The following is a 23982-nucleotide window of genomic DNA, read 5'->3' on the forward strand; positions in this document are numbered from 1 at the left end:
CTAGTGATTCGTAATTTCATCCAAACTCCATAAAGCATTAGACACTTTTTCTCTGTTCCTTATTAGTTACTCCTTATTGCCAAGATACTTGTGCATAAATATCAGATTCCTTCTTTAACCTGCTCTTGCTGCTCAAATCATTTTGGGATGGCACAATTCAATATGAGGTTTTGCTCCTTAGATGGAATAAAAATCAAAATATATTCTACCATTGGTGAGGTATTACATGAATAGTTGGAAGGATTTATTAACATATAGCTCTTGGTTTGTTAGTATTTGAACTTGCTTATTGAATAAGTGTGCCTAATTGCTATAATGACTTCTTACATCTTAAATCACGTTGAATGATAGTACAGATTGAAGCTCTCTGGTCCAGGACACCCTGGTTTGGCAACATCCGTTGTCTGGCAGGCCCATGAATGTTATTGAATCAGAGTGTGGTTGGGTTTGCCGATGGACCCTGGGAGAGCCCAGAGTCCATTAGCAGAGAAGCCCCACTTGACCTCCTTTGGTTGAGCAAACTCCCTCATTTGGGGCCAGTTAGGTTCTCAGCGTGCTGGACCAGGAAGATCCAAACCATACATTGCATTTATTGTCATCATATCAGTTGTTATAAAAGTCGGGAGTAGAGTATTTTTGGTCACTGTACTTAAAAAGTAACATTTAGAGACTTCCTCAGAAGCTGACACAAATGTTTCTCAATACTTCTGCTTAAGCAGGAAAAATAAACACATTGATATTTAATCTTCCCTGCAAAATGTGGTTGCGTAGTCAACAGCTGTTCTGGAGAGAGACAGCACAAGTTGTGATTCTCCACAGTTGTTGCTACAAGATTAGTCTGTTGAGTCCTGACATATACTTGGCATAGACTGCAAATACTTTGGCAAATGTTTTTACAGTGAACTCATCTAAATAAACATGTCACACTGCTGATGCAGAGACCTTTGCTTTTGTGCCTGGGAGCACCAAAAAACTAGTATGAGGAGATTGGCCTGCTTGATTCTCCTCTCCAGCTATTGCTGTTTTTGCTCATTTAGTGTCTTAAAATTTTGGCAAGTTTTCTAATAAGATCTTTGCCTTGTTAACATAAGTATGATTTCACTTCCATCTGTTTTCATATTCTTAGTAGGTTTAGTATGGTTCACTAATTCTATCATTCGACCCAGATCCGAGAATAATTTCTCTCCTTAGTATAGTACTTTAGCATTAAATCAGTTACAGTCGTCCTTCTTAAATTCTCATTCACTCTATGTACTTCACTTAATGGAAAGATTCAGACTAAATTAAGCCCTTTTCCCAAACAAAATATGAAACCAGAAAACTTTCCTCGGCATAAGAGAGGTTTGGTGCTTCTGGGAGAGAGAAATCTGAGGAGAATGCAGTGAAAAGCTTCTTGGGCAAACCATTAAGTTATTTTGGGGGCTGCTTGAGGCTCACCTCAGACAAACCATTCAATCACATCTTAGTTTGCCGCTGCCTCGGTCCTGTTATCAAAGAAAATATCTGGAGCTCTTATGTTAAACAGGAATGAGTCAACGGTCTGTCTGCCTGGGAGATTTTCACACTTCTGATATTTAGCTTGTCTCTATACATGAGCACAGCAGCACAATTCCTACCTTATTTCTCCTGATAATGTGTTCCTGCTGTGTCTATCTGGGTGCGGGAGGTCTGTGGGCAGGGAGGTTTTAAAAAAAACCTTGCATGTCAGAAACATGTGGGCAGCATTTAACCAGTGACAATATCTGTATCAGGGCCAACCCTTCAGTTCAATTTTTGTGCATGTGGTTTGTTTTTTGTTCTAACTCGTGAAGCCCTATTCTGTCTGCCAAATGCAAAATGGACTCCTTATTCATTTCACCACCTGGAACTGATAATCTCCCTAACCTGAAACAATGATTTGGGAAGCATGTATGTGCATCTGTTGAAAGATTGGATTCTGAAAGTATAAACCAGGGCAGTTTTGTCACAAGCTGATCAAAACAGATATATGCCTTCAGCTGAAATTTTCATCAAGTGTCAGCCGGTCTGTGGTCCAAAGAAAGACAGTTACTGTGCAATATTTTGCAGCATATGGTATAAATTTAGCTGTCATGTGGCCTGCCATCAACTTCTGCCATATTCGTTCTGCTCTGGGTATGTCACTACTTTGTGATGTGTCAGGTAGGCACCTTTCACACTTGCCACATGAAGATGATGATGATGATGATAAAACACATTCTGACCCTGGATGTAAATGTTTCTTTATTTGATTTCTTACGTATGGTAATCGTAAGCTGTCAAGTCTGTCCTGCCTGTTTTCTTTCCTTAATTCTTAAAATCAGATGGAATTAGTCATCCGATCTGAACCTGATCACCTTCATTCCAAACGATATTTCTTCAGAGTACTAGTCTGAGGTATTATGTGTACTTGCACTCTGAGTCTGTTTGTTACTGTGCAACTGTCTGCATTGAGGGCTTATCCAAGGTCTGCAAGAAGTTACTGATTGAGAAACGTTTACGCTTCCTGAGATAGGTATCTTCTGTGAGAAAAATAATGTGAATGACACTTTATTCCATCTAAGTTTTGCAGTAAATTGCCCCCAGAAAATGGACTTCAATTTTAGATATAACTGTCAAGGAATATTTTGAAAAAAGGGCTTGTTTCTTGGTTTGCTTTCTTATCATATCTAAAGGAGCACAGAAAATATTTTGGTATTATTTATTTTAGTCATTTTTTCTTTCTCATTTTTAACCTTAAAATATGAAAAATCTCCAGTCTGTTCTTCACTGGGTTTGCTGGAGGATTTGATTGGAATCAGATTATGGATATATAACCTCTTCTCTTTCTTCCCTGGGTTACTCGGGAGCAGGCAGCACTCACTTGTGAGCCTGTGCGCCTGATGGGTTCAATATTAAAGAAGATCCTGAGTGTCCCAGTGGTCATGTTGGATAGTTGGGAATCCCCTTTCCACCCCTGATTTCTAAAGGTCTGTAAAATGGCCGTGTGTCCACCTGACTCACCCCAGTACATTCTTAATGGTGTGCCGTTGGAAACCTCCAGGAAATTTATTCCAGTTACAATCTGGGTTTAGTGCCCAAGCAGCAATTATAAATAGTATATATCCAATACAGTGAGTTAGAATTAACACACACCTTCACTTAACAACTTAAGGAAACAGGGTTACATACGAAACATAAAGTCAATTAACAGTGTACACACAAATAAATGAAACTTAAGTAACTAGCATCAGGTCTCCCACCTCAGAGTGTACGCTCTTCCGTCATCAATGTACAGTTAATTGCTTGCATGGGTGCATGGCGGCTGTTCCACTGGATTGCAGACAGGTTGGTGAGGGTTCTGTGTATGAGTCCAGGCAAGGCAAGGCAAGGCAACAAGCTGACCAGCCCAAAAACAGGGAGACCACCATCTTCTTCTCACAGCTTTGCCAAAAAGCCCCACTTTGTTTTCCTTCTCCCAAAGCCTCATGGGAGTTGTAGTCTCTAGAGCCAGATTGCAGCACACAAGATCTTTCCAGTAACAGTCAGAGACTCCTGTATACAGAAGGGACTGAAGATATATTATTATTCTGCTACTGTAACTGAAAGGGAAGTAGTGTTAAGGTTTCACCAAAAATATTATTTTCCCAAAATATTAATTGCTCATAGTACTTCATTGATAACAAAAATAAATAAAGTTGCTCTTAGCCTTTGTGATGCCAATGGTTTTTCAATCCTCCTAGACATAAGTAGATTGTAGAGAAGCTAGACTTCTCATTATGGCTCTAAAACTTTTCAGGTCTTCCTTATGCTGTAGAAAGAATAATAATAATGAAAAGGCCTAAGTCCACTTCCCCATCCTCTCCCATTCTCTTAGCAGTTCAACTTAAAACAAATTACTGATGGGAAGAATTGATTTCAGGTTGCTTTGTGCTAAGATAGCTTGCAATGTGATCTTCCCCTGGAGCATATGTATAATGCAGTACATCAGACCCAGACACCTTTGTTTCAGCATGACAAGGATCTTACTGTGAAGGAACTTTGAGATGTTAATAAGGCATTTCAGAAGCCCATATTTAAATGTTGTGCCTAGTAACTTCTTATATTTGCCAGAAACTGTAACCTTTTGTTGGACATTTTGTTTGCCAAACAAAAGTTGCTAATTCTGGAATATTGCCTGTAGGAACTTTGTCTTACGACCTTATCCCTTCTTTCTTTATACTGTCAAATATATAGTAGATTCCCTCTGATCTCTAATTTCTCTTATCCACACTCTTATCTGAGAGAATTGTAGTACTTGGTTTGCCAGGTTATGTTTTGCTGTGAGGTTTGCACAAATGCGCTTGTATGTCTCAGTTCAGTGAGGTACTTAAACATATGAGTGGTTGATATTTCCTTCAGTGGCACAATTCAGGTGCGTAAGTTAAGTATCTTTCTGACTTGAGATCATTGGATACATCTACACTTACTGGAAGATCTGCCCAGTCAGAGCAGATCTTCTGGGGTTTGATTTCTTGTGCCTAGTGGGGACACACACACTTGAACAATTAGGGGTCAGCAGTCAACCCATGTACTCCTCAATCTTGTGGGGGCACTTCTCCCATCAACTGCCCTCACTGAGGATGGCCAGATGAGTCGATTGTAGATACATTGATTCCAGCTACACAATTGCCGTAGTTGGAATTGCATGTCTAGGATTGACTTTAAGTTCTAGTGTCGACCTGCCCTCAATCACATGCAAGTGTCTCTAAGCCAAATTTGCATTCATAAAAGTATATTCACGCAGTCAGAAAAGCGGGTGATAGAGTAATCTGATTCTGTAAGTTTGTTTATTTACTTACTTACTTACTTAACAACATTCTTGCAGATTAGCTACATTGGGCCCAAACCAATATTTTTGAACTGGAAACAGTTGCGTGTAACAAGGGGCACTTGTTCCAATAGCGGGTGGTCCTGTAGTCTCAAAAGTGCACATTGTACTTTCATACATTCTTTCATAAAAATTGACTTTTTTTTTTAAACACTGTGTTTTATTTGTTGGAAGTGGATTTACAGTTCCAGAACATGTTCTTTAGCTTCTTGCCTTCATATATAAAATATTGCAAAATATGTGGGAAATCTTTTGTGGAACCCCTTTATATGCAGTGGCTATTTGGTATTGCATTTCTTTTTCTTCTGTTTTCTTCATTGCTTAACGTTCCTTAGCTCTGTATTGAGGACAGGGGATTTGGGTATCTCTGTTTATTGATGGTGAACCCCTGTTATGCTCCTGTTCCCCAAGTCTCAACTCTCATTTTTCTCCCCTTCACTTCTTTGCTCCTCAGCCCCCAGTCCCCTTGTCCTATAAATTAGAGACAGGCCACATTGACATTGGCAACATTTTCTTAACATTTCCCACTGCTGCTAATTTCAGTCCAGCCCCAATGGCAACCAATGAGCCATTCAAGCTAGGAATAGCAAGGGTGAAGGTGATTTGCTGTTAGCCATGGCAGAAAATGGTTAAATATGCAGGTCCTGTTATCTGTCCATCTTTTTATGTGTGACTGAGTTGAGTTGAGGCTGAGTGTGGAGAAGGAGCTTTGTGAGCTTTTTTTCTGTGCTCCACTTGACTTTTCTTTCACCCATTTTAGAAATAGACTATCAGCAGGTTCTATCACAATTCAGAAGGTTGCATGTGGGTTATGTTGAAAATGAAGAGACATGCTTTACATCATAGTCTCTGCAATTTACAACAGGGCAAAGATACATGGGAAATGTTAGCATAAGATGCAGCGTAAATTTCCCATGATGGATTTTATGATCTTGCTTATATGGTCATAAAAAGGCATTCCCGTGACCATATTTAAAATTCGCTGTCTGTTATATAGAGGCTAAAATCCTTAACATCTTCTTGTCATGTGATTTTGTTGTCATGCAAACAAGGCAGAAGAAAGTGTGGTAGGTAACTCATGTTTATGGAATAAGAGCTATGCAAATGAGCATATGTGTACATAAATTCAGAATGTAACTTTTGTTTTTCTTTTTTATGAGTTTTTTTCAGGGATTTACCATACTCCTTTTTTTAAACTACAGATGTGAAAGAAACATTGTGACCCTTTTCAGCCCATTCAGTGCTTGAAGGGTAGATTTCTGCCAGAAACTCCCGAGGAAATGTTTTCTCTTGCATACTGATTGCAATATGTAGCTATTTTTCTGAGGTCATTTTTAATTCCTACCATTGTAAGGCTGAAGTTAGAAAATTAGATGTCCTATCTTGGCTTCCTCCATGCAAACCTCAGTTAAAAATACTTTGGATGAGGAAACTGTGCTGGGACAACCTGGCAGTAGCTGAAAAGGTAAAGCAGCAGCTATGCTCTTTGTGATCACCACCTTCTGCGAGATTTTGTGGCATGATGGAGTCATAGTGTGGGTAGATCCATTGACCTGCCTCCCTTTCAGTTCCCAAAATAGGAACATGGGACTTGCCATCCCAGATCAGAGCCGGGATTCAGCAGATACAGCATTCTTTCACCAGAAGTGTCCCGTACTAGCTATTTCACAGGAAAAAGCAAAGAGACAGTTGCGGGATACCTGCCATCAGAGAAGGTTTATTCCTACACCCTAAAGATTTGTTTATGATCTCAAACAAAACACCTTTTGTCATGGTTCCAGGTACAGAACTTTACCAGAGCTCATTTGAAAGAGAATTGTGTATTATCCCAAGAGTACGCAAACTTCCTGTTGCACCCTCCTTTACCATTCACAGAATGCCCCTCCTCCCCTCCATTAGTTCTAATCTGAGGTAATCCCTTATGGCTGCGCTGCTGCTGGCAGCAGCCCTGCCTTCAGAGCTGGGTGACTGGAGTGTGGTGCCTGATGGCCTTGGCATTCATGTTGTTTGCAGAGCAGGCGGACTGTTATTTTAATCCTGCCCCGCAAAACCACTCTCTGGTTTTATTCCACTTGTGCTGTTGTGGCAGAGAATTCTGTGGGATCAGCAAATTCCCATGTTCTTCACAAGTCCCCAGGAGAATCTCTTGCATTCCCCCAGCTCATGCACTGCTAGGCTATCCCCTACCAGCCTGCCTCTGGTCTGTCTTCTTACACAGCAGAAATGTGGTGTATCTTTTGTATTTCAACCTTTATGGGTCAATGGAAAGGAAGCCAAGACTTTTCCCTGAACTAACTGTTGGTTGTTTATTTTGTTTCTGTTGTTGTTTAATTAAATTAGGGGATTTTCGCTGCATTTTCACGTACATTTTTATGTTACTGTTTTTTGTTTCCGTACCAGAATTTTGCATGGGTGCCTACCTTTATTCAGTTTTCAAAATTAACATGGCAATTTGAAACTCAGTGGTGCTAACCTACAGGGAGCAGACTGAAATTTGATTACAGAATGTATATATCTGTAGTGACTAGCATGATAATTGTGTTGCAAGAGAAGTCTGAATTCGTTTTCTGTTGTGTTGTATTAAAATCATCATGCTAAGAAAAGTAATACTCACTGACCTTCATGGCTTCTGGTCCAGTTGAATGTAGACTATTGGGAAGCACAATGAATGAGAGTGTCATTTTTTTAATGAAGCAGTATATGAATAATTAACGGGCAGATCTATTAAATTAGGGCACTATACAACATCAAAGAAAGTTCAGGGTAATAATTATTCTTTATTGTATATAATGTCTTCAGTTGTGAAGTGTTCTGAAAAATCAAGTTGTCCCTGTGCCAAGGGCTTAGTATAAGACAACACGGACATAAAACAAACTCAGAATGGATTAGTCTATTTTAATTCCAGTGCTCCATGGAATGTACATATCCAGATCTCTCGAATGCCTGTGATCCATATTTTCAAGTAAACAGGGTGACTCTGTATTTGGGGGAGTAGGAAGCTGGTGGGGAAAAATAAGAGTAAGCAATTTGAAGAAATGCAGCTATGACAACCTCTCAAACACCCAAAGATTTAAAGCATGGAACCTGATCCTGCACTGAGTTCTGCATGGGCAAACCCAAGTGCCTGAATGGAGCCCTGTTGACTAAAAGCAAGCTTAACATGTACATAGGGGGTCCACCAGAATGGGTCTCCTTGTAGGACTGGGACCTTCATCGGTAATTTTATTGCTTCCCAGACCTGTCCATTTTCTCATTATAGTTAAATTCAGTACTGAGTACCAGCACCTTGGCAGCCTCAGCTGCAGGGTTGGCTGGGTGGGATGGGGGCTAGGGAACTGGCTGAGTACTGCCTCCTTTTTTTTTTTTTTTAAAAACATAAGAGGGCACTAGTTAAATCTAAGCATCTGTTTGTAAAAAATTAAGATTTTTGAATTTGGCAGACTGTATGCTACCCTGCACAAATAAAAATTAAGTATCCTACGCTCATGTTTTTCATTTAAATCTACTTTATCAGTTAAAAGAAAAGTGGGAGGAATAAGGACCATTGAAACCCGTCTTGAAACTTCTGAGTGATTTCTGGATTCACAGTTGTGAAATATTTATGAAGTTACAGAGTCAATTCTAATATAACCTTTTCATCTTTCTCCTACATTTGTATTACTGTATTTTATACACTGGCTTGCCTCAAGAACTCGGTTGAAATATTTACAGTATTGCCACAGAAAATACAGTATGCCTGAGCTGTATCTTCTCAAATAACAGGAACGCAGTTATTTTCAGCTTATATTAAATCTTGGAAAAGCTAGTGGTGCTATTCACAGTTAGCATAAGCATGTGCCATTCTCTCTATTTACACCAACAGAAAATTGGGCCCTCTGCATATTTTTCATGTGCCTTTTTATTTGAGAGTATAGTAACAAACAATTTGTTCAGATCCAGGCCTAAAATATCTTCTGATTGAAATATTTTCTGAAAATAATTGCAATCTATCCAAATTTGCAGGTGCCCAATCAGTTCAGGTATTGTAAAAACTTTATTTGATACATTGTGCACCCATTTCTCAAACCCCTCTTTGTTTTAAATTTCCCTTTATGTGATATCCCATTTTATATGCCACTGGTTCTAGGAAAATATACCAGTTCAATTTATCTGTTTGTGGGAATTTACCTACAATCTAGTCATTATAGTATTTTTATTGCTTTTTATAATTTTATCTTAATGGTTCTTTTATAACAATATGGTCCCTATTCTTACATTATATGGCTTATATTGTTGCTTGCTTCAGTTATGCAATCTATGTTAAAATAACCTAATATAATTATTTCTCAATATGCCCTGAAAGCCTACAGATGTTCTCCCAGTCTGCCTATAACATTTATAGTTGATCCCTTTGCTGTGTAAATAGCCAACAATATGGGGTAGATTAGTCCTAACGAATGCCTTAATCATTAAAATCTTCAGACCTTTCTGGCTGGCTGACATGGCACGTCAAGCTGAGGAAGGTAATTGATTATTACATATTGCTGCATTCCACCATGAATTTCTCTCCTGAAACAAAATATAACGCTAACAGTTTTCAATGTTTTATCTGCAATTAGAGATTTTTTAACTATTTTTCAATAAAACCCTTGGCCAACATTTTCAAACCTGGGTGTCTAAAGTTAGGGTCCAAAATACATTTTTATTCACTCAAGTAAGAGTGGCCTGGTTTTCAAAGATGCCAAGCAACCTGCAGCTTCTGTGGTATTAGTTTGTGCTCAGCAACTGTGCAAGTCAGGTCAGCTCTATGTAGGTGTCAAAATATAGCTGTAAGAGGCATCCAAGTTCACAAACATTGACCTATTGTGTATGCCATATTCAAGTTCTCAGTCCAGCAAAATGTGTACATATATGCTTTAAACATGTGAGCAGACCCATTGCAGCCAGTGGGATTATTTAAGTGCTTAAAATTAAGCATCTGCTTTGCTCATTTGGTGCCTAAACCACACTTCTATTTTGTGGTTTATTTACTAACATCCATCCCTAATGCACTATTGGTGAATATACATATTCTCTTTAATGGCTGACACAAATGCCACCTCATGAAGCAGTTGGCTGAGGGTTCTTTAATATAGTGGAGGGCTATCAACCATTGCAGGTATCCCAAACGTTCCAGCTGGGCTGAAACTGTTATCTCACTGCATCCAGTGCTGGACTCATTACCGACTTGGGTTTGCACAGTTGTATTTTTGTTGTTGTTGTTGTCATATGCACTATGAGTTTATTTGCATACTATCCAATGCTGTACATAATAGCTCATCTATGCACTGTTTATTATGTCATGTTGGATGTTAAGGGGCTAATCCTGCAAGTACTCTGCCTGCTTGGGTCACATCCTTAGGAATGTACAGCAGCTCAAACTGATAATAACAACAAATAACTACCCCTGCCTCAGTACAAAGCTGAAAATATGTTCTTAAAGTGATAACTTTTAAACCCCTAACCCAGTCCTGAAGTATGCGGACAGCACTGTCTTTTTTCTACAACTGTTTATGTGTTAAGCTGTTTGTTGGAAATGTTGCATATACTGTTCTGCACTGTCTCACAGACCTTTGCTTGATTGCTCAGGGATGGCACTTAACTTCTTTTTTAAATGAATACTTGGTTGAAACCTCTCAGATCAGCACATACCATAGGCCTTTATACTTGCAGAAAAAGCAAAGTTTCCTCTTGTAAGTGTACTATTCTGCGGCAGTTCTTATTACAGTATTAAAAGCTATTTCCTTCTAAGTAAGCACCTTTCTAGTAAAACTAAAATAGGTTTTTCTTTCTATCTTGATATCATAGTATACAAAATAGTGTCCAAATTAGAGAAAACCAATTCGGAACAATCTGACATTGGGTGAAGAATTCACAAGTTTTGTTTCTTAAACAGTTAATGAGGAAATCAAAGATCAGAGCCAGAAGTGCAGGCATTTGGAACTCCGCGTTGTTTGCTCTGCATGTTCATAACCCTCTTTCTGCTTGTCAGTTTCCTGTGTACCTACAAGCATACGTTCCGTGAATGGTAACGAAAATGCCTTCATTGGTGGAAAAGTTGTCCCCTAAATTGCAGTCTGTTAAGCTCCATGCATACTCTGTTGTGGTCATAAACATTTTGTAGTTGCAGATCAGCTCAGGATTTGCTTTTTGTTTTGTTTTTCTGGAACCAGTTCAGTTTTCTCTGAAACTAATCATAAATCTCCCATTGCCCTAAAGAGGATTATTACTGAGCCCTTCATACTGACCTCTAGTTTTGCTATTCACTATCCAAATTCAGAACTCAGTTAATTGTACACATCTTCTGTTGAAGCCAGTGAGGAAAATCCTGATTCCTGGGAACGGGTGGAATTTGGCTGCTGACTTCAGGGGAACTGTTCTTTGTCTCAGGAGGACTAAAAGCCACTATTTGAGGACAGCAACGAAGGGTCCTGTGGCACCTTATAGACTAACAGAAAAGTTTTGAGCATGAGCTTTTGGTAGCACAGACTCACTTCATCAGATGCTGGTCTTGGAAATCTGCAGGGCCAGGTATAAATAAGCCAGAGCAAGGGTGGGGATAACAAGGTTAGCTCAGTCAGCAAGGGTGAGGCTTACTACCAGCAGTTGATCTGGAGGTGTGAACACCAAGGGAGGGGAAGCTGCTTTTGTATTTAGCCAGCCATTCGCAGTCTTTGTTTAAGCCTGAGCTGAGGGTGTTGAATTTTCAGATGAATTGTAGCTCAGAATTGTAGCTCAGAAATTTCTCTTTGGAGTCTGGTCCTGAAATTTCTTTGCTGTAGCATAGCTACTGTTAAGTCTGCTACTGTGTGGCATATTGCCATTTCTGATATCTGATTTGTGTGTGCCTCGTTGCCAGCTCTGCCCACATATCTACACCAGCAACACCACTACAGGACCTAACCAGATCAGCCACACCATCGTGGGTTCATTCAGCTGCACATCTACCAATATAATTTATGCCATCATGTGCCAGCAATGCCCCTCTGCTATATACATTGGACAAACTGGACAGTCTCTACGTAAAAGAATAAACACACACAAATCAGATATCAGAAATGGCAAAATACAAAAACCCGTAGGAGAGCACTTCAGTCTCCCAGGCCACACAGTAGCAGATTTAAAAGTAGCTGTCCTACAGCAAAGAAATTTCAGGACCGGACTCCAAAGAGAAATTTCTGAGCTACAATTCATCTGAAAATTCAACACCCTCAGCTCAGGCTTAAACAAAGACTGCGAATGGCTGGCTAAATACAGATGCAGTTTCCCCTCCCTTGGTGTTCACACCTCCAGATCAACTGCTGGTAGTAAGCCTCACCCTTGCTGACTGAGCTAACCTTGTTATCCGCACCCTTGCTCTGGCTTATTTAAACCTGGCCCTGCAGATTTCCAAGACCAGCATCTGATGAAGTGAGTCTGTGCTGACGAAAGCTCATGCTCAAAACTTTTCTGTTAGTCTATAAGGTGCCACAGGACCCGTCGTTGCTGTTACAGATCCACACTAACACAGCTACCCCCGATACTATCTGAGGACAGAATCTAGTCCAGGAACTCTGAGAAGCCTTCTGGCCTTCCTGTGGTTTTGTTCCAGGTCTGGAGCTGCTTCCTTTAAGTTGTAGATGATTTGAGACAGGCTTGTATGCAGGAATTTCAGGGAATGGTGGTGCTTTTTTTGTAAATGTGGACCACCTTTTTTAAAAACATAAAAGAGTTCATAATAGTCATGGAATGAGTGTGCGTAAGAGAGGTTAATGAAAAATTTGAATGGAAATAGTGACTGGTAAAATGATTTTGTTATGCTAAAGATTTATACAGTTATAAACATTTTATAGAAATTACCTTCTGGGATCTTGCTGTAATATCGTAAATGAAAAACAGTATTCCAGAAAATTCATTCCCTCCCTTTTCTGTTGAAAGCAGTCAAAGGCATTCTGGGAAATATAGTCCCTTCCCTGCACCAGGGCCAGCTCTCTAGGCAGGGCTGGCCAAGGAACTACAACTCCCAGAGTGCTTCGGGTTCCCTTATGTCTTGCAGGGTCCCCTTGCACAGCACTGCAGGGAAAAAGGGAGAGAAGCTGGACATGGCGGATTCCTTTGCACCCCCGGAGTATGGGTCTGCAAGATCAGAAGAGGCTGATAAGTTTCCTAAGGACAGGAATAACAAAGCTGAAACACTGATTGATTGTTTCTTTGTTAACAGCAAAACACTGAGTTAATGTGTAATGAAAAGTCTGCAACGCCATACACTTCCCTCCTCCTTTCTCCTCTTTTCACAATGCTTCCTCCCCCTTTTCCTTATCGCTCCTTCCCGCTTATATCTTGTTTTTTAATCATCAAAAGTAAGTAAATATTGATTCTGCAGCTGCTCATTTGCTATATAGCAATGCCAAGCTGACCTGTTTGGTTTGAGCAATAAACCACAGCTGAGATACCAGAATCTCAAAGATCTTTGTACTTTCTATCCAAGCAAAAATCCAGGGGTCCAAATTTGTGTTGAGGCAACCACTGTGTCCCCTCAACACTCAGGATCCAGCCATGAGCCTACCATTCCTCTAATCAGCTCTGTTGGTGGGGTGAGGTGAGGGAGAAGCTGGCTAGCACAAGAAGTTCCTTTGTTGCGCCCTTTAGATTTCTGCCACTCAGCAAGTTTTGTAACGCATTACGGAGTTCTGACCTACCCAGCAGAATGTACGTATTGCTTGTACCTCTCTACAGTGTAGCACAGATGGGCGCAAAATCATACATGTGGAGCATAAAAAAAGGGATGGTGCTTGGTCTTGCCAAAAGGGCAGGGGAATGGACTCGATGACCTCCTGAGGTCCCTTCCACTTCTATGAGACGTGTAAAAACATGTCAGGCTATGGATCTGCCCCCAGAGGTCTTGGAACAGTTTGTGCAGTGGGAGGTGCTGGGAGCTATTGAAGCAAAGTGTAAATCATATACATATGATAGAAACCACTTAAAACCAGGAGGTGTGGCAGCACCCAAAGTTTGTAGAACCTGTTTGCATGATTTGGGTCTTCTGTGACTATGGATCTTTGGCCTATACAGAAATTGTAGGACTCAGTCTTTTATGTAATGACTCCATCCCTAATTCTCTAAGCAAAGCACGTGCCATTTCTTGACAGATAACCTTGCCATTTTCTTGCATTTTTATATGGTATGGGCCAATTTCACAGTTTTACCTTGGCTGTTAGTTGTGTTCACAGCATTTTTCATTGATTGTCACTTCGGCTTGTAAAGAATGTTTTTCCATAATGGATTAACAGAACCTCTGGGGGTTACTTGCTTAGTGCAGCTTGTCATACAAGGCAGACTTGAGGTTGCAAAGCGTCCTTCAAGTGTTACTTAATATTTGGTATGACGTGCACATTATCTTGGTGCAAAATGTCAGGTAAAAATAAGTGGGACAAAAAGTTGATTTCCCTTTCAGCAAATAGAAATTGTTGATCAATTCTGTGGACTGCTCTTCAACTGCTTTCCCTCGTACCCACAATATGTCTTATGAAGAAACTGATTCAAATAAAGAGACAGATATAGTATCTATTTGCCTCACAAGTTGTGGGGTTTTTATTTAGCTTTTTTTTTCAAAGAACCTGTTTACTGCTTTGCTCTTCCAAAGATTTTTTTCCATACTTAGAATTTATGTCAGCATTAAGAAGTTGAGTTTGGAGACAGTGCCACACAAAGTAAATTCAAATAAAATAGAATTCAAATCCTTTGGATTTGAATTTTCTAAACTCAAAATAGCAGATGTAAACTAACTAATAGGAAGAAAAACTTTATCCAGTAGTCTGGGCCCATATCAATTAAATTCTGAATAACCAAGATATTAGCTCATGAAAACTACCAAGTTTTTTTAACTATGGATATAAAATCAATGTGCTTCTTTAATATTTAGCTTTTGTGGTTTAAATGCTCTTCTGCTCTGAGACTGAAGTTAGCAGGTGACGAAAGGTAAATCCTAAATAAAATAACAGCTGACACCTTGTATGTTGTAATGAATTACACCTTATTTTATACATTAGGAAAAATAATGTGAGTCCTGTATTTCATTGCTTGGATATTTCAACATGTTTGATTGTTTTAGCTCATCATTAAAAATCATGGAAATTGTTTTTAAGGCCCTACATAGCTTAAATTTGAAAAGCAAGATATGATTTGAAATAAAGAGGCCAGCTCATAAAATCAAAAGGATAACATAAGAAGTAAAATTCCAGAAACCTGAGCATGTGTACTATAGCTTTGCCCTCCTTCTGACTATGGTGTTGATGTTGGCAGGTAGTAGGCTGTGATCGACAACTTGGGAGTAATGCCAAGGAAGACAACTGTGGAATCTGTGCAGGAGATGGTTCAACATGCAGGCTTGTGAGAGGACAGGCTAAGGCACATGTTTCTCCAGAAAAAAGTAGGTTACAAATTGATCCTATATTGATTTATCTTTGAATGTGTTTTCTGCTTGTATATTAACACAGGCCTATTGGAGAGTCTGATCTTTTCACTATGCACTTATTTGCAATTATTCAGAGGTACTTAGTGTAAAGTATGTGCTAAATTAGTTTACTGAAATTCCATGAGGGATACCACATATTAGAAAATAGCTATGAAAGAATTTGAGAAATGCTTTTTTCCTCCTCTTTTTTTTTTTTTTTTTAAGAAAAAAGAACAATTCAACTTATTCGATCATGAATAACCCTCAGGCTGTCCATCTTGTTTTACAGGGTTATCCCCTTGTTGCAACATATGCAATCAACAACATTTTCAAATCATGGAAAACATCTTGTGGATGGTCTGATGGAAATTGTTGCAAGTGATTTAAAATGCCTTGGTTTTAAGCTAACTGTTCTTTTTTAAGCTTCCAAGTTGTGTTTCTGAGGCATGTTAACTACTTGCATGGTGCAGAATATACAAGGTTTAAAGAACTAGGAGTAAGACTGTGTCTTCTAATTGTTATGTGTTTGCATCAATCTGTACACTTTGCAGCAAGGTCTGTCACCTTTCGTCATGATGAGAGGTACATTGTTCTCTGAGTACTTCTGTGGACATGAGCAACGCTCTACATGAGTTCAAAGTGAGAAGGTGGCAGAATTGGGCCATTTGGGTTAGACTAGAGTATGGGACAGCATGTAGCATTTCCCTGCAGGCAGAGCTGCAGAGAGAATTCGTGATTGAAGGGTAACCCTCTGAGGCTTTCTCCTCAGTCCTATTTTTCTTCTCCAGTTCAACCAGCTCTGCTAGAAGGTGCTTGGATCCATGAAGTTGTGGCTTTGCATTCTCTCCAATCCTCACAACTCCCTCTTTGCCTTCTCCTTTCCTGCTTGCTCATGGTTGGTGAGTGGCAGCTGCCTGGACCTTTTTTCCTCCCAAATGTTCCTGGATTCACAATGTGGATAAATCTTGTGCAGTGCAGTGGAATTGAGCCCTATTGACTTCATATTCATTTGCACAGCTACCTAGGGCTAGCATCTCGGAAATCAGAGCGATCAAAGCAAGTATGAATAGATGATATAGCAATGATCAAGAGTAGAGTAATTGCCCACCTTGGAGGGCTGCACCAATTGTAACACTTTTGGGTTAATCATTGTGATTCAGCCTGCAAACCGCTTACTATTAATTAAATTCGGAAAGAGTTGTACATAACAGCATATGTTGCGGTATCACTAAATATTTTCATGCCATTTCCATGTCATATCTTGTCAATTGCCTTTTACTTAAATGTAAGTATAATTTGAAATACATTACAAGTTGTCTTGGTGATGCACATTATAGTACATTGTGGTAACATGGCCTGGACTGTAAAATGTCATGTCAGGGTTCTTCCTATACTAAGATTTATGTTTCATGTTATCTAACCATTATTTATAGCTAATGCAACATTTTAAAAAGGCAGATTTTTTAAAGTATTACATCCTCTGTTTTAATACTTTTTAGGGTAATGAAATTCTTTTCTAGAAGGTAAAGGCATGCAATTTATTTGACCTACACTGGTGTTGATAATGCTAACTTGACTCAGTAGTGAAACAGTGACAGAGGCATATTTCATTGTTCATCATGTTCATAATTAAAGTTTAGAGCAGTTTAGATGGTGTGTATGCTCATTTGACTGTTCATTCTACACACTGCTCATTGTGCTGAATGCTCATTTCATTAGACTGTAAACTGAGCAGATTCTATTTCATTAGCAGAAAGAAAAATTGTAATTACTACAAACCCAAATGTATTATGTAATCAAAACAGGACATTTCAGGTGTCCTCAAATATTGTGCATGGCCAAACATTGTTGTCAGGTGTACCTCTCCAACTCCGTTCACTTCCATGGGGGGTTGCAATGGATGTAACTGAGAATAGAAATTGTCTCAACATTTCCAAGTAAAGTTTATTTTTGGTTGTGCGCTGCATCTAAGCACAGCTCCAATATAGAGAGTAATGGCAGCCAGAAGGCATAGGCTGCAGCTTCCTGACCCCCAGGCTCTTAGCCTTAGTGGAATTCAGAGTGGTGTGTGTGTGTGTGTGTCAGGGGTGGGGAGGGTTACTCTATTTTATGCTGCTGGCATAAGCTCTGTAAGGGACATCTGGTGTGGTGGATCTCTTTTCCACTCTGCCCCTTCCCACTTCAGCTTCTGCACAACATGAAACTGCACAACTTGCCTGACTCTCCATTATCTCCTTCTCTTGTACCAGTGATGGACAGCAGCTGGTGTAGAAAGTGGCTACACCACATTTAAACCAACAGAGATTCCACTATGAGGGGAAAATTGTTTAGGGGTAGAACCCACGTGGTTCATATGCACTTCATGCCACCTAATTAGCAGACTGAAGAATGTGTCCACTGAGTGACAACTGAAGTGGAGGTTCAGGGTATATTTATTACTAATAATAGAAAGAGCTCATAAATAGCAGAGCTCCAGGTTTTTCTGGAACTGTAGTGGCAAGGAAGTTCGCAAATAATCCATGTAAATGTTAGTTCGGTACTTGAGACCTTGCAGTGGGAAGGGGGCTTATCTAAAGTCCTTATGAGGTCAATGGAAAGACTCCTCCATTGTCTATGACAGCTTGGGATTAGACTCATGGCTAATTGTTTTCTCCATTCTGCTGTGAGAGTTTCTTGAGCAGGATTTGATTTGACTGAGTTTTATCTCTCCTAAGTTCTATATTCTATTGTGGTAGATTTGGTTATAAAAATAAATACTGTATATCGGACACGTAAGCAATACAATATACATACAGATCATTTTTGCCTTAGCATTACTGCTGTGATACTAGCAGACGTAAAATGTTTTTTGGCTTTGATTGTTCACATACCATATGGAAGTGATTCCATATAATTATCCTCTGTGTGAATGAAATGTGGAAATAAAGCCATGGTTTTTTTTTTGTGATAGTGTATCAGTAAAGGCATACCTTATAAGTACAGCCTTTCAAAATCTTTGCCAAAAGCATGTTTGTGTCTTGGAATGTTATTACATTAGTGTTGAGATACACAACATTGGCACGCTGGAAGAGAGAGCATGCAAGCTCGTGAATGAGATGTGACTTCCATTATACAGTGAAGCAAATTTATGGTTTGGAGAGAGACTGAGAGCCAAAAGATTTTTTATGGAGAAAGGAAACATTTATCCAGAGACAATATTTATATGACATTTTGAAAAAAGGTTTGGTATTAAAATTTAAAGAAAAGTGTCTAGATATGTTGGACATATTTTTATTAAAAATTGAGATGTTGATAACAAATGGCTACCCATAAATGGTCTCATTATTTTGTTTTATCTCTTTAACAGGGAATGTTTTACTTGGGTCATAAGGTTGAACAACACTGAAAGAAAATATACAGTTTTGCAAATATGAAATGATCATTTTAATTTTTTTCCATTTTCCCAAGAATTTTTAATTATATTTGAAAGACAAAATAATCTAAATTTATGCAAAATAAGTCTGATTCTGTCTTACTGGTAAACAAAATATTAAATATTTTACATGCATATTATTAAATATTAAATAAATAAATAAATGTTTGACTAAACATTCGAAGAGAAAGTGTAATTGGTTGTAAAATGTACCATGCCGTTGGGAAATAGACTACCCTGGGCTGCATATGGTTCGTCCTCTATGCATAGTTGTGCATGTGGAAAGTATGAAGGATTGGGGCTCTTTTTTTCCCCCTTCCTTCTGAGTGACTGGCAAAAGATGATGAGAAAGTGTTCCAGTTCTGAAGGCAATAGAGAATGAAAGATTCTGGGTCTGACCTTAGCAGGAAATGGAATTTGATATGGGAAGCTAATGAAATCTGCCCTTATTCAATTCATTAAAATTATTTGATAGCTTTGGATTTTTAATTGTTGTCATTTCTTCACTAAATACTTCATACAAAAGATTGTAGCTGCAAAGTATAATAATTTAATTTTCTTATTTCTTACTGCCAGCATACAATTTACTGTTGGTTACTTATTGTCACTTTACAGTTTTATCCCCAAACAGAATTTATTTAATCACAAAACTAATTTAAATTTGACTATAATATAGGTAGGACTGGAAGTCACTGTGTATTATTGAAGCTGCCTGATGCTTCCATTACAAAACGATATTTCCAGTTGCTTATAACTTTTCCAGGCTTGACCGTTAGGGCTGAAATTTTCCATCCCAGTTGTCTTTGAAATACTCTAGTTCTTCCATGCTTTGAAGGAAGCACTTTAGATGAGTCACAGAGACTGCCTTTACATAAGGGATTCCTTTTGCCACCCATGTGAAAACCTGCCCAATTATCAAATTTATAAGCTATTGACAAATTGCAGGTTGCACATGCCCAGCACTCCCATGCATTCCCATGCATCTGACAAAGTGGTCTTTGCCCACAAAAGCTCATGTGCCAATAAATCTGTTGGTTTATAAGGTGCCAGAGGTTGAGGACTTCTCATTGTTTTTGCGGATACAGACTAACACGGCTACCCGTCTGATACGAAGTCCAGCAGAGAATTCTTTGGTTTTCGTGGTGTGGTTCACCCATCACAATTCCTGGTGCTGATCCCCTTCTTTGTGCATACACCACCACCCCGAGAGCTTTAGTATGTAGCTCAGAAGTGCTGCTTCTAGGAGCTTCAGGCCAGGAGGTTGGCTGGGCTATGGAATTGAGAACAGACAGTCTATTTCTTCTGTACTCCTAGGCCACATCTACATGGGCACTTAGCACAGCACTGCTGCCGGCAGTGCTATGCAAAGGAAGTTTCTAGAAATTGCAAATGGTTCCTCATTTGCAAACTCGCATGGCTAATTACAAGATTACGCTGTCGGCAGAGGGGCGTGCAAGCGGTACAGAGGCCACATGAACATGCCTCTGCTGACTAACTCCCCACCACCCCACTTTAGGGAAGCAGCTGGGCTCCTAGCCCAGACCCCAGCAGCAGTGCTTGTCTCCCCTTTCTTCGCTGCTGATGGCTGGTCAGCGTCCCGGTTCCCACAAGAGGTGGGGAACTGGGGACCAAGTGGCAGCCTGGTTCCTGTCTCCCCTGCACTGGCAGGACCCAGGAAACTGACCAGTCATGAGCTCGTCAGTTTCCTGGGTCCCCCAAGTGTTTAGGAGACTGGAACCAGGCTGCCCCCTTGTTCCCAGCTCCTTACCAAGCTGGGAGCCAGGAAACTGACCAGCTCTGGTGAGCTGGTCAGTTTTCCAGACTCCTGCAAACCCAAGGAGCCCGGTTCCCAGCTCCCCTTGACTTGTGCAAGAATTTGAGTTATGCGGGGTTACTCAAGGATTTACTGTATTTTGAAATGGCTATTTTGAAATAAGCATATCCCATGTCTTAACAGCAACTATTTCAAAATAGTTATTTGTGAAATAGGCACTATTCCTCCTGCAGTGAGGCTTATCAATTTCAGAATAACCCACCCGCTACTTGGAATTTATTTTGAAATAAAGTGTTCATAATACAGAGGACAGCACAGATATTTTGAAGTAACAGCTGTTATCTTGAAATAAGGTGGCTGTGTGGCCATAGCCTTTGAGTATAAGGCTTGTTCTTTGTGTGAAATGCATGAGATATTTTCTTCTCTTCTTTATTCCTTCCCCAAATGGGGAATGATCTTGTAACTTGACAGAGTGGAATCTATCTAGTCTTTTCTCACCAGCTATAGGAAGAATGGCTTACTACTTTCTTGTCATAGGAGTTCAGTTGGTTGGTTGGTTTGGAATTACACTAGGATTTACAATACTTTCTTGCTTTCCTGATCTGTCTTGGCTTGGGTAGAAAAGCTTTGGTTTATGGCCATTGACTGTCCAGCTGTGTGTATTGTACATTTCATTTCCCTGAGCTCCATTTGCCTGATGGGCTGCTAATTGTATGTCTTTATTCATAAATATCAGTGGGAGAGTTTTGTTGATTTAAGTGACAGACTGAGTTGTTCTGTTCCAAATTTTAACTGGAAAAAAGTCTTACTCTAAGCTAAAATTCCCTTTAAAAGAGGCTGATGATACTTCTGATAGACCTAAAACAAAACTTGATCTCAAACTCAGGAGAGTTTTCAAATGTGCAGTAGTTTAGTATATAATAAGTAATTGAATTTGTAGTCTTAGGCAATGGCGTTCCAATTAAATTCACCGTTGGTGTGAGGATGTGCCTGTGAGGAGTTCATTGCAGGCTCAGAGCCTGAGCTCATAAGCAAAACTCGTTACTTGCCACAGAATACAAGATAGCAAGAATGCTACGTAGATCCCCAGTTTTAAGTTTTGACTGTGATTTATGCTGTATTCTCTGTTTGAAGATCAGCTTTAAATATTAATCATAATTAATCATCTCAGAGTGAAGGCTGCATCATAGGATAATAATGAGACAGCTCATTGCCCCTCAGACCAATGGTCTTTATTCCTGCATCATTGATAATACTTCACTGATTGGTGATTATCAAACATTTTAAAATAGCAGTAAAAAAGAATACTGATAACCTGTCCTTGAATTAAGAGCTGCCCATCTGATACATTGTTCGAATTGAACTAAAGGGCCAAATCATCTCTGTTACTCGTGAATAGTGCTACGTAAGTCAGTGGCATTACTCACATGAGTAAACTGATCACGATATCATCTAGAAAGTAAGTCAGAGGAGCAGAAGCAAACATTTCTGTATTTGTCCAGCTTGCCTCTGTAAACACACCATGTACTCAAGTTGTAAGAATCAGAATCAGAGCTGTGTACAAGGCATCATGTAACTTGTGCTACTAATCTAAAGGCCTCACTGCCCCGGCAAAATAAAGTGTGAACCAAGCTTCAGCATCACTTAGAATACAGGGTTGAGAGTCAGGATTGATAAGTTGGAGAACACCCAGCAACAGCTTGTATCAAGGCAAAGTTGTTAGGAAAACATTGGGGGCTAGTTCATTGTATTGGAATGGGAGCTGGTAAGAAATTTACACAACTGTTGATTTAGGTTAGGGCAACTAGATTAAATCTTGTCATATAAAGGGGCCATTTTCCCACTCATCTTTGGTTTTGATTTTGGTTAAGATAATGGTGCCCTGACATACCATACCAAGGTCCCAAGTGGTGTTACCCATGCATGTACAGAGATGTAATATTTTCCTTCCACTATTTCTTCTATAAGTGGTATTAACCATGAACGCGCAGAGATGTAATATTTCCCTTGCACTATCTTCTTCCGTTATTTATTGTCAATACAGTTAGCACTCAAAGGCCTCAATCAAGCTACCAGAATTGTTTGGGTGTCATAAAACAAACACCCACAATGCTTTTATTTGTTAAATTTATCAGGTTCTGACTGGGCAAAGACTGAAGACATAAACCTTTGATATTTATTTCGCTCAGACTTAAATGCAGGAACTGGGAGTCAAGACACCTGGGATTTATTTCTCTCTCTTCCAGTGACTTGCAGCAAGTATCTTAACCTCTCTCAGTCTTGGTTTCCCCATCTATAAAAATGGAATTAATAGTTACCTAATTATTGCAAAATGCTATGTAAAAGTAAAAGGTTATACGTATGTGAAAGAGGAGAGATTGCAAAAATATTCAGTATTCTCCAATGTACAATTGATAACCTGCTCCAGTCTTGCTCATGCTTCATGCCTTACTTGATGTGGAATCCTAGCCAGTGCCATTAGAGCTTCCATAGGAGTTATGAAGTCTCATTTATATAGTGTCCTTTAGAGCAAAAACCATTTGTAATAATTTCAGCAACTATTCAACAGTCTAATCACTGTCCAGAGGCAGCATGAGAATCATCTAGGGCTTCTGCCTTAAACCAGTCATGTATGTTTGATTCAAACAAGTACCCTAAAGCTGCAATACTTTAGCTTCCTGTAGCGGGCTGCGTAAATATAACAGCCTTCCTAAATATTGATGTTATCCAGTGATATGTCTAATTTTGCCCTGTTCCCTACTCCCAGACATCTCTGGGGATTCTGCTTAGTTTAGAAAAAGTGGCAGCAGAAATTTCATCATGTTGAGTGGCTCCTGTCTGTCTCAGCTGTTTTTTTTTTATCTCCATAATGATTCATTATTCTTCTTACTTTATAAAACTTGCCATGAACGTTTCAATATTTAGGTTCATCTGAACAGAAAATAAGCATGAAAAGCCAGGTTATGATTCTCAAGTTCGGTAGCTATTCATGAATTCCCCATGTGGACATGCTCATTCTGTATTCAGGGGCATTTTTGCTGTTTAAAATTTTACTAGGTTAAATGGCACAAAGACGTTTTTCGTGTGGAATGCAAGTGTCCACATAAGGAATTAGTGCCAAATAGCTGTTGCATTTTAAATTTACTATGTTAAAGCCTTTAGCCAGCCCACTTTTCCACTCACAGTGTACTTAACTTATGACGATATTGGGCTGGACCAACTTAAATGGAGCAGTTTTACTGCTCTGTGTCATGCCATGCACTCTGCGCCCCAGTCTTAAAGTTTGCAATAAGGGTGTTTTATGCAACTTTGAGATGCATTTCAGGAAAGCATGAATGTTCTTAGGAGCCTTTTGCAACCCTGCTTTATAATTAGACAGGGGAGACTATATTGTTCAGTCACACATGTTTTGGAAGTTGCTAAAGATAAGGGTGTGTTTTAAGTTCTAACTAATAGTCACATAACAGTCTCAGAGGTGGCTCAGGAATATGTCTCCCCCA

The 23982-nt window shown here is 39.4% G+C and overlaps 1 protein-coding gene across 13 annotated transcripts in view; it reads left to right on the plus strand.

Annotated features, from left to right (window-relative positions):
- ADAMTSL3 (ADAMTS like 3) overlaps positions 1-23982 on the plus strand; it is a 340842-nt gene that overhangs the window by 176848 nt on the left and 140012 nt on the right. For all 13 annotated transcript variants that reach the window (XR_012647201.1, XM_075007111.1, XM_075007108.1 and 10 more), the window contains exon 7: positions 15146-15272. Coding sequence is in view for 12 of the 13 variants with exons in the window: in XM_075007111.1 (XP_074863212.1) it covers positions 15146-15272 (127 nt within the window). In the remaining variant the exon portion in view is untranslated. The remainder of the gene's footprint in view (positions 1-15145; positions 15273-23982) is intronic.

This window comes from Carettochelys insculpta, chromosome 12 (assembly GCF_033958435.1).
Source record: "Carettochelys insculpta isolate YL-2023 chromosome 12, ASM3395843v1, whole genome shotgun sequence".
Lineage (NCBI taxonomy): Eukaryota > Metazoa > Chordata > Testudines > Carettochelyidae > Carettochelys > Carettochelys insculpta.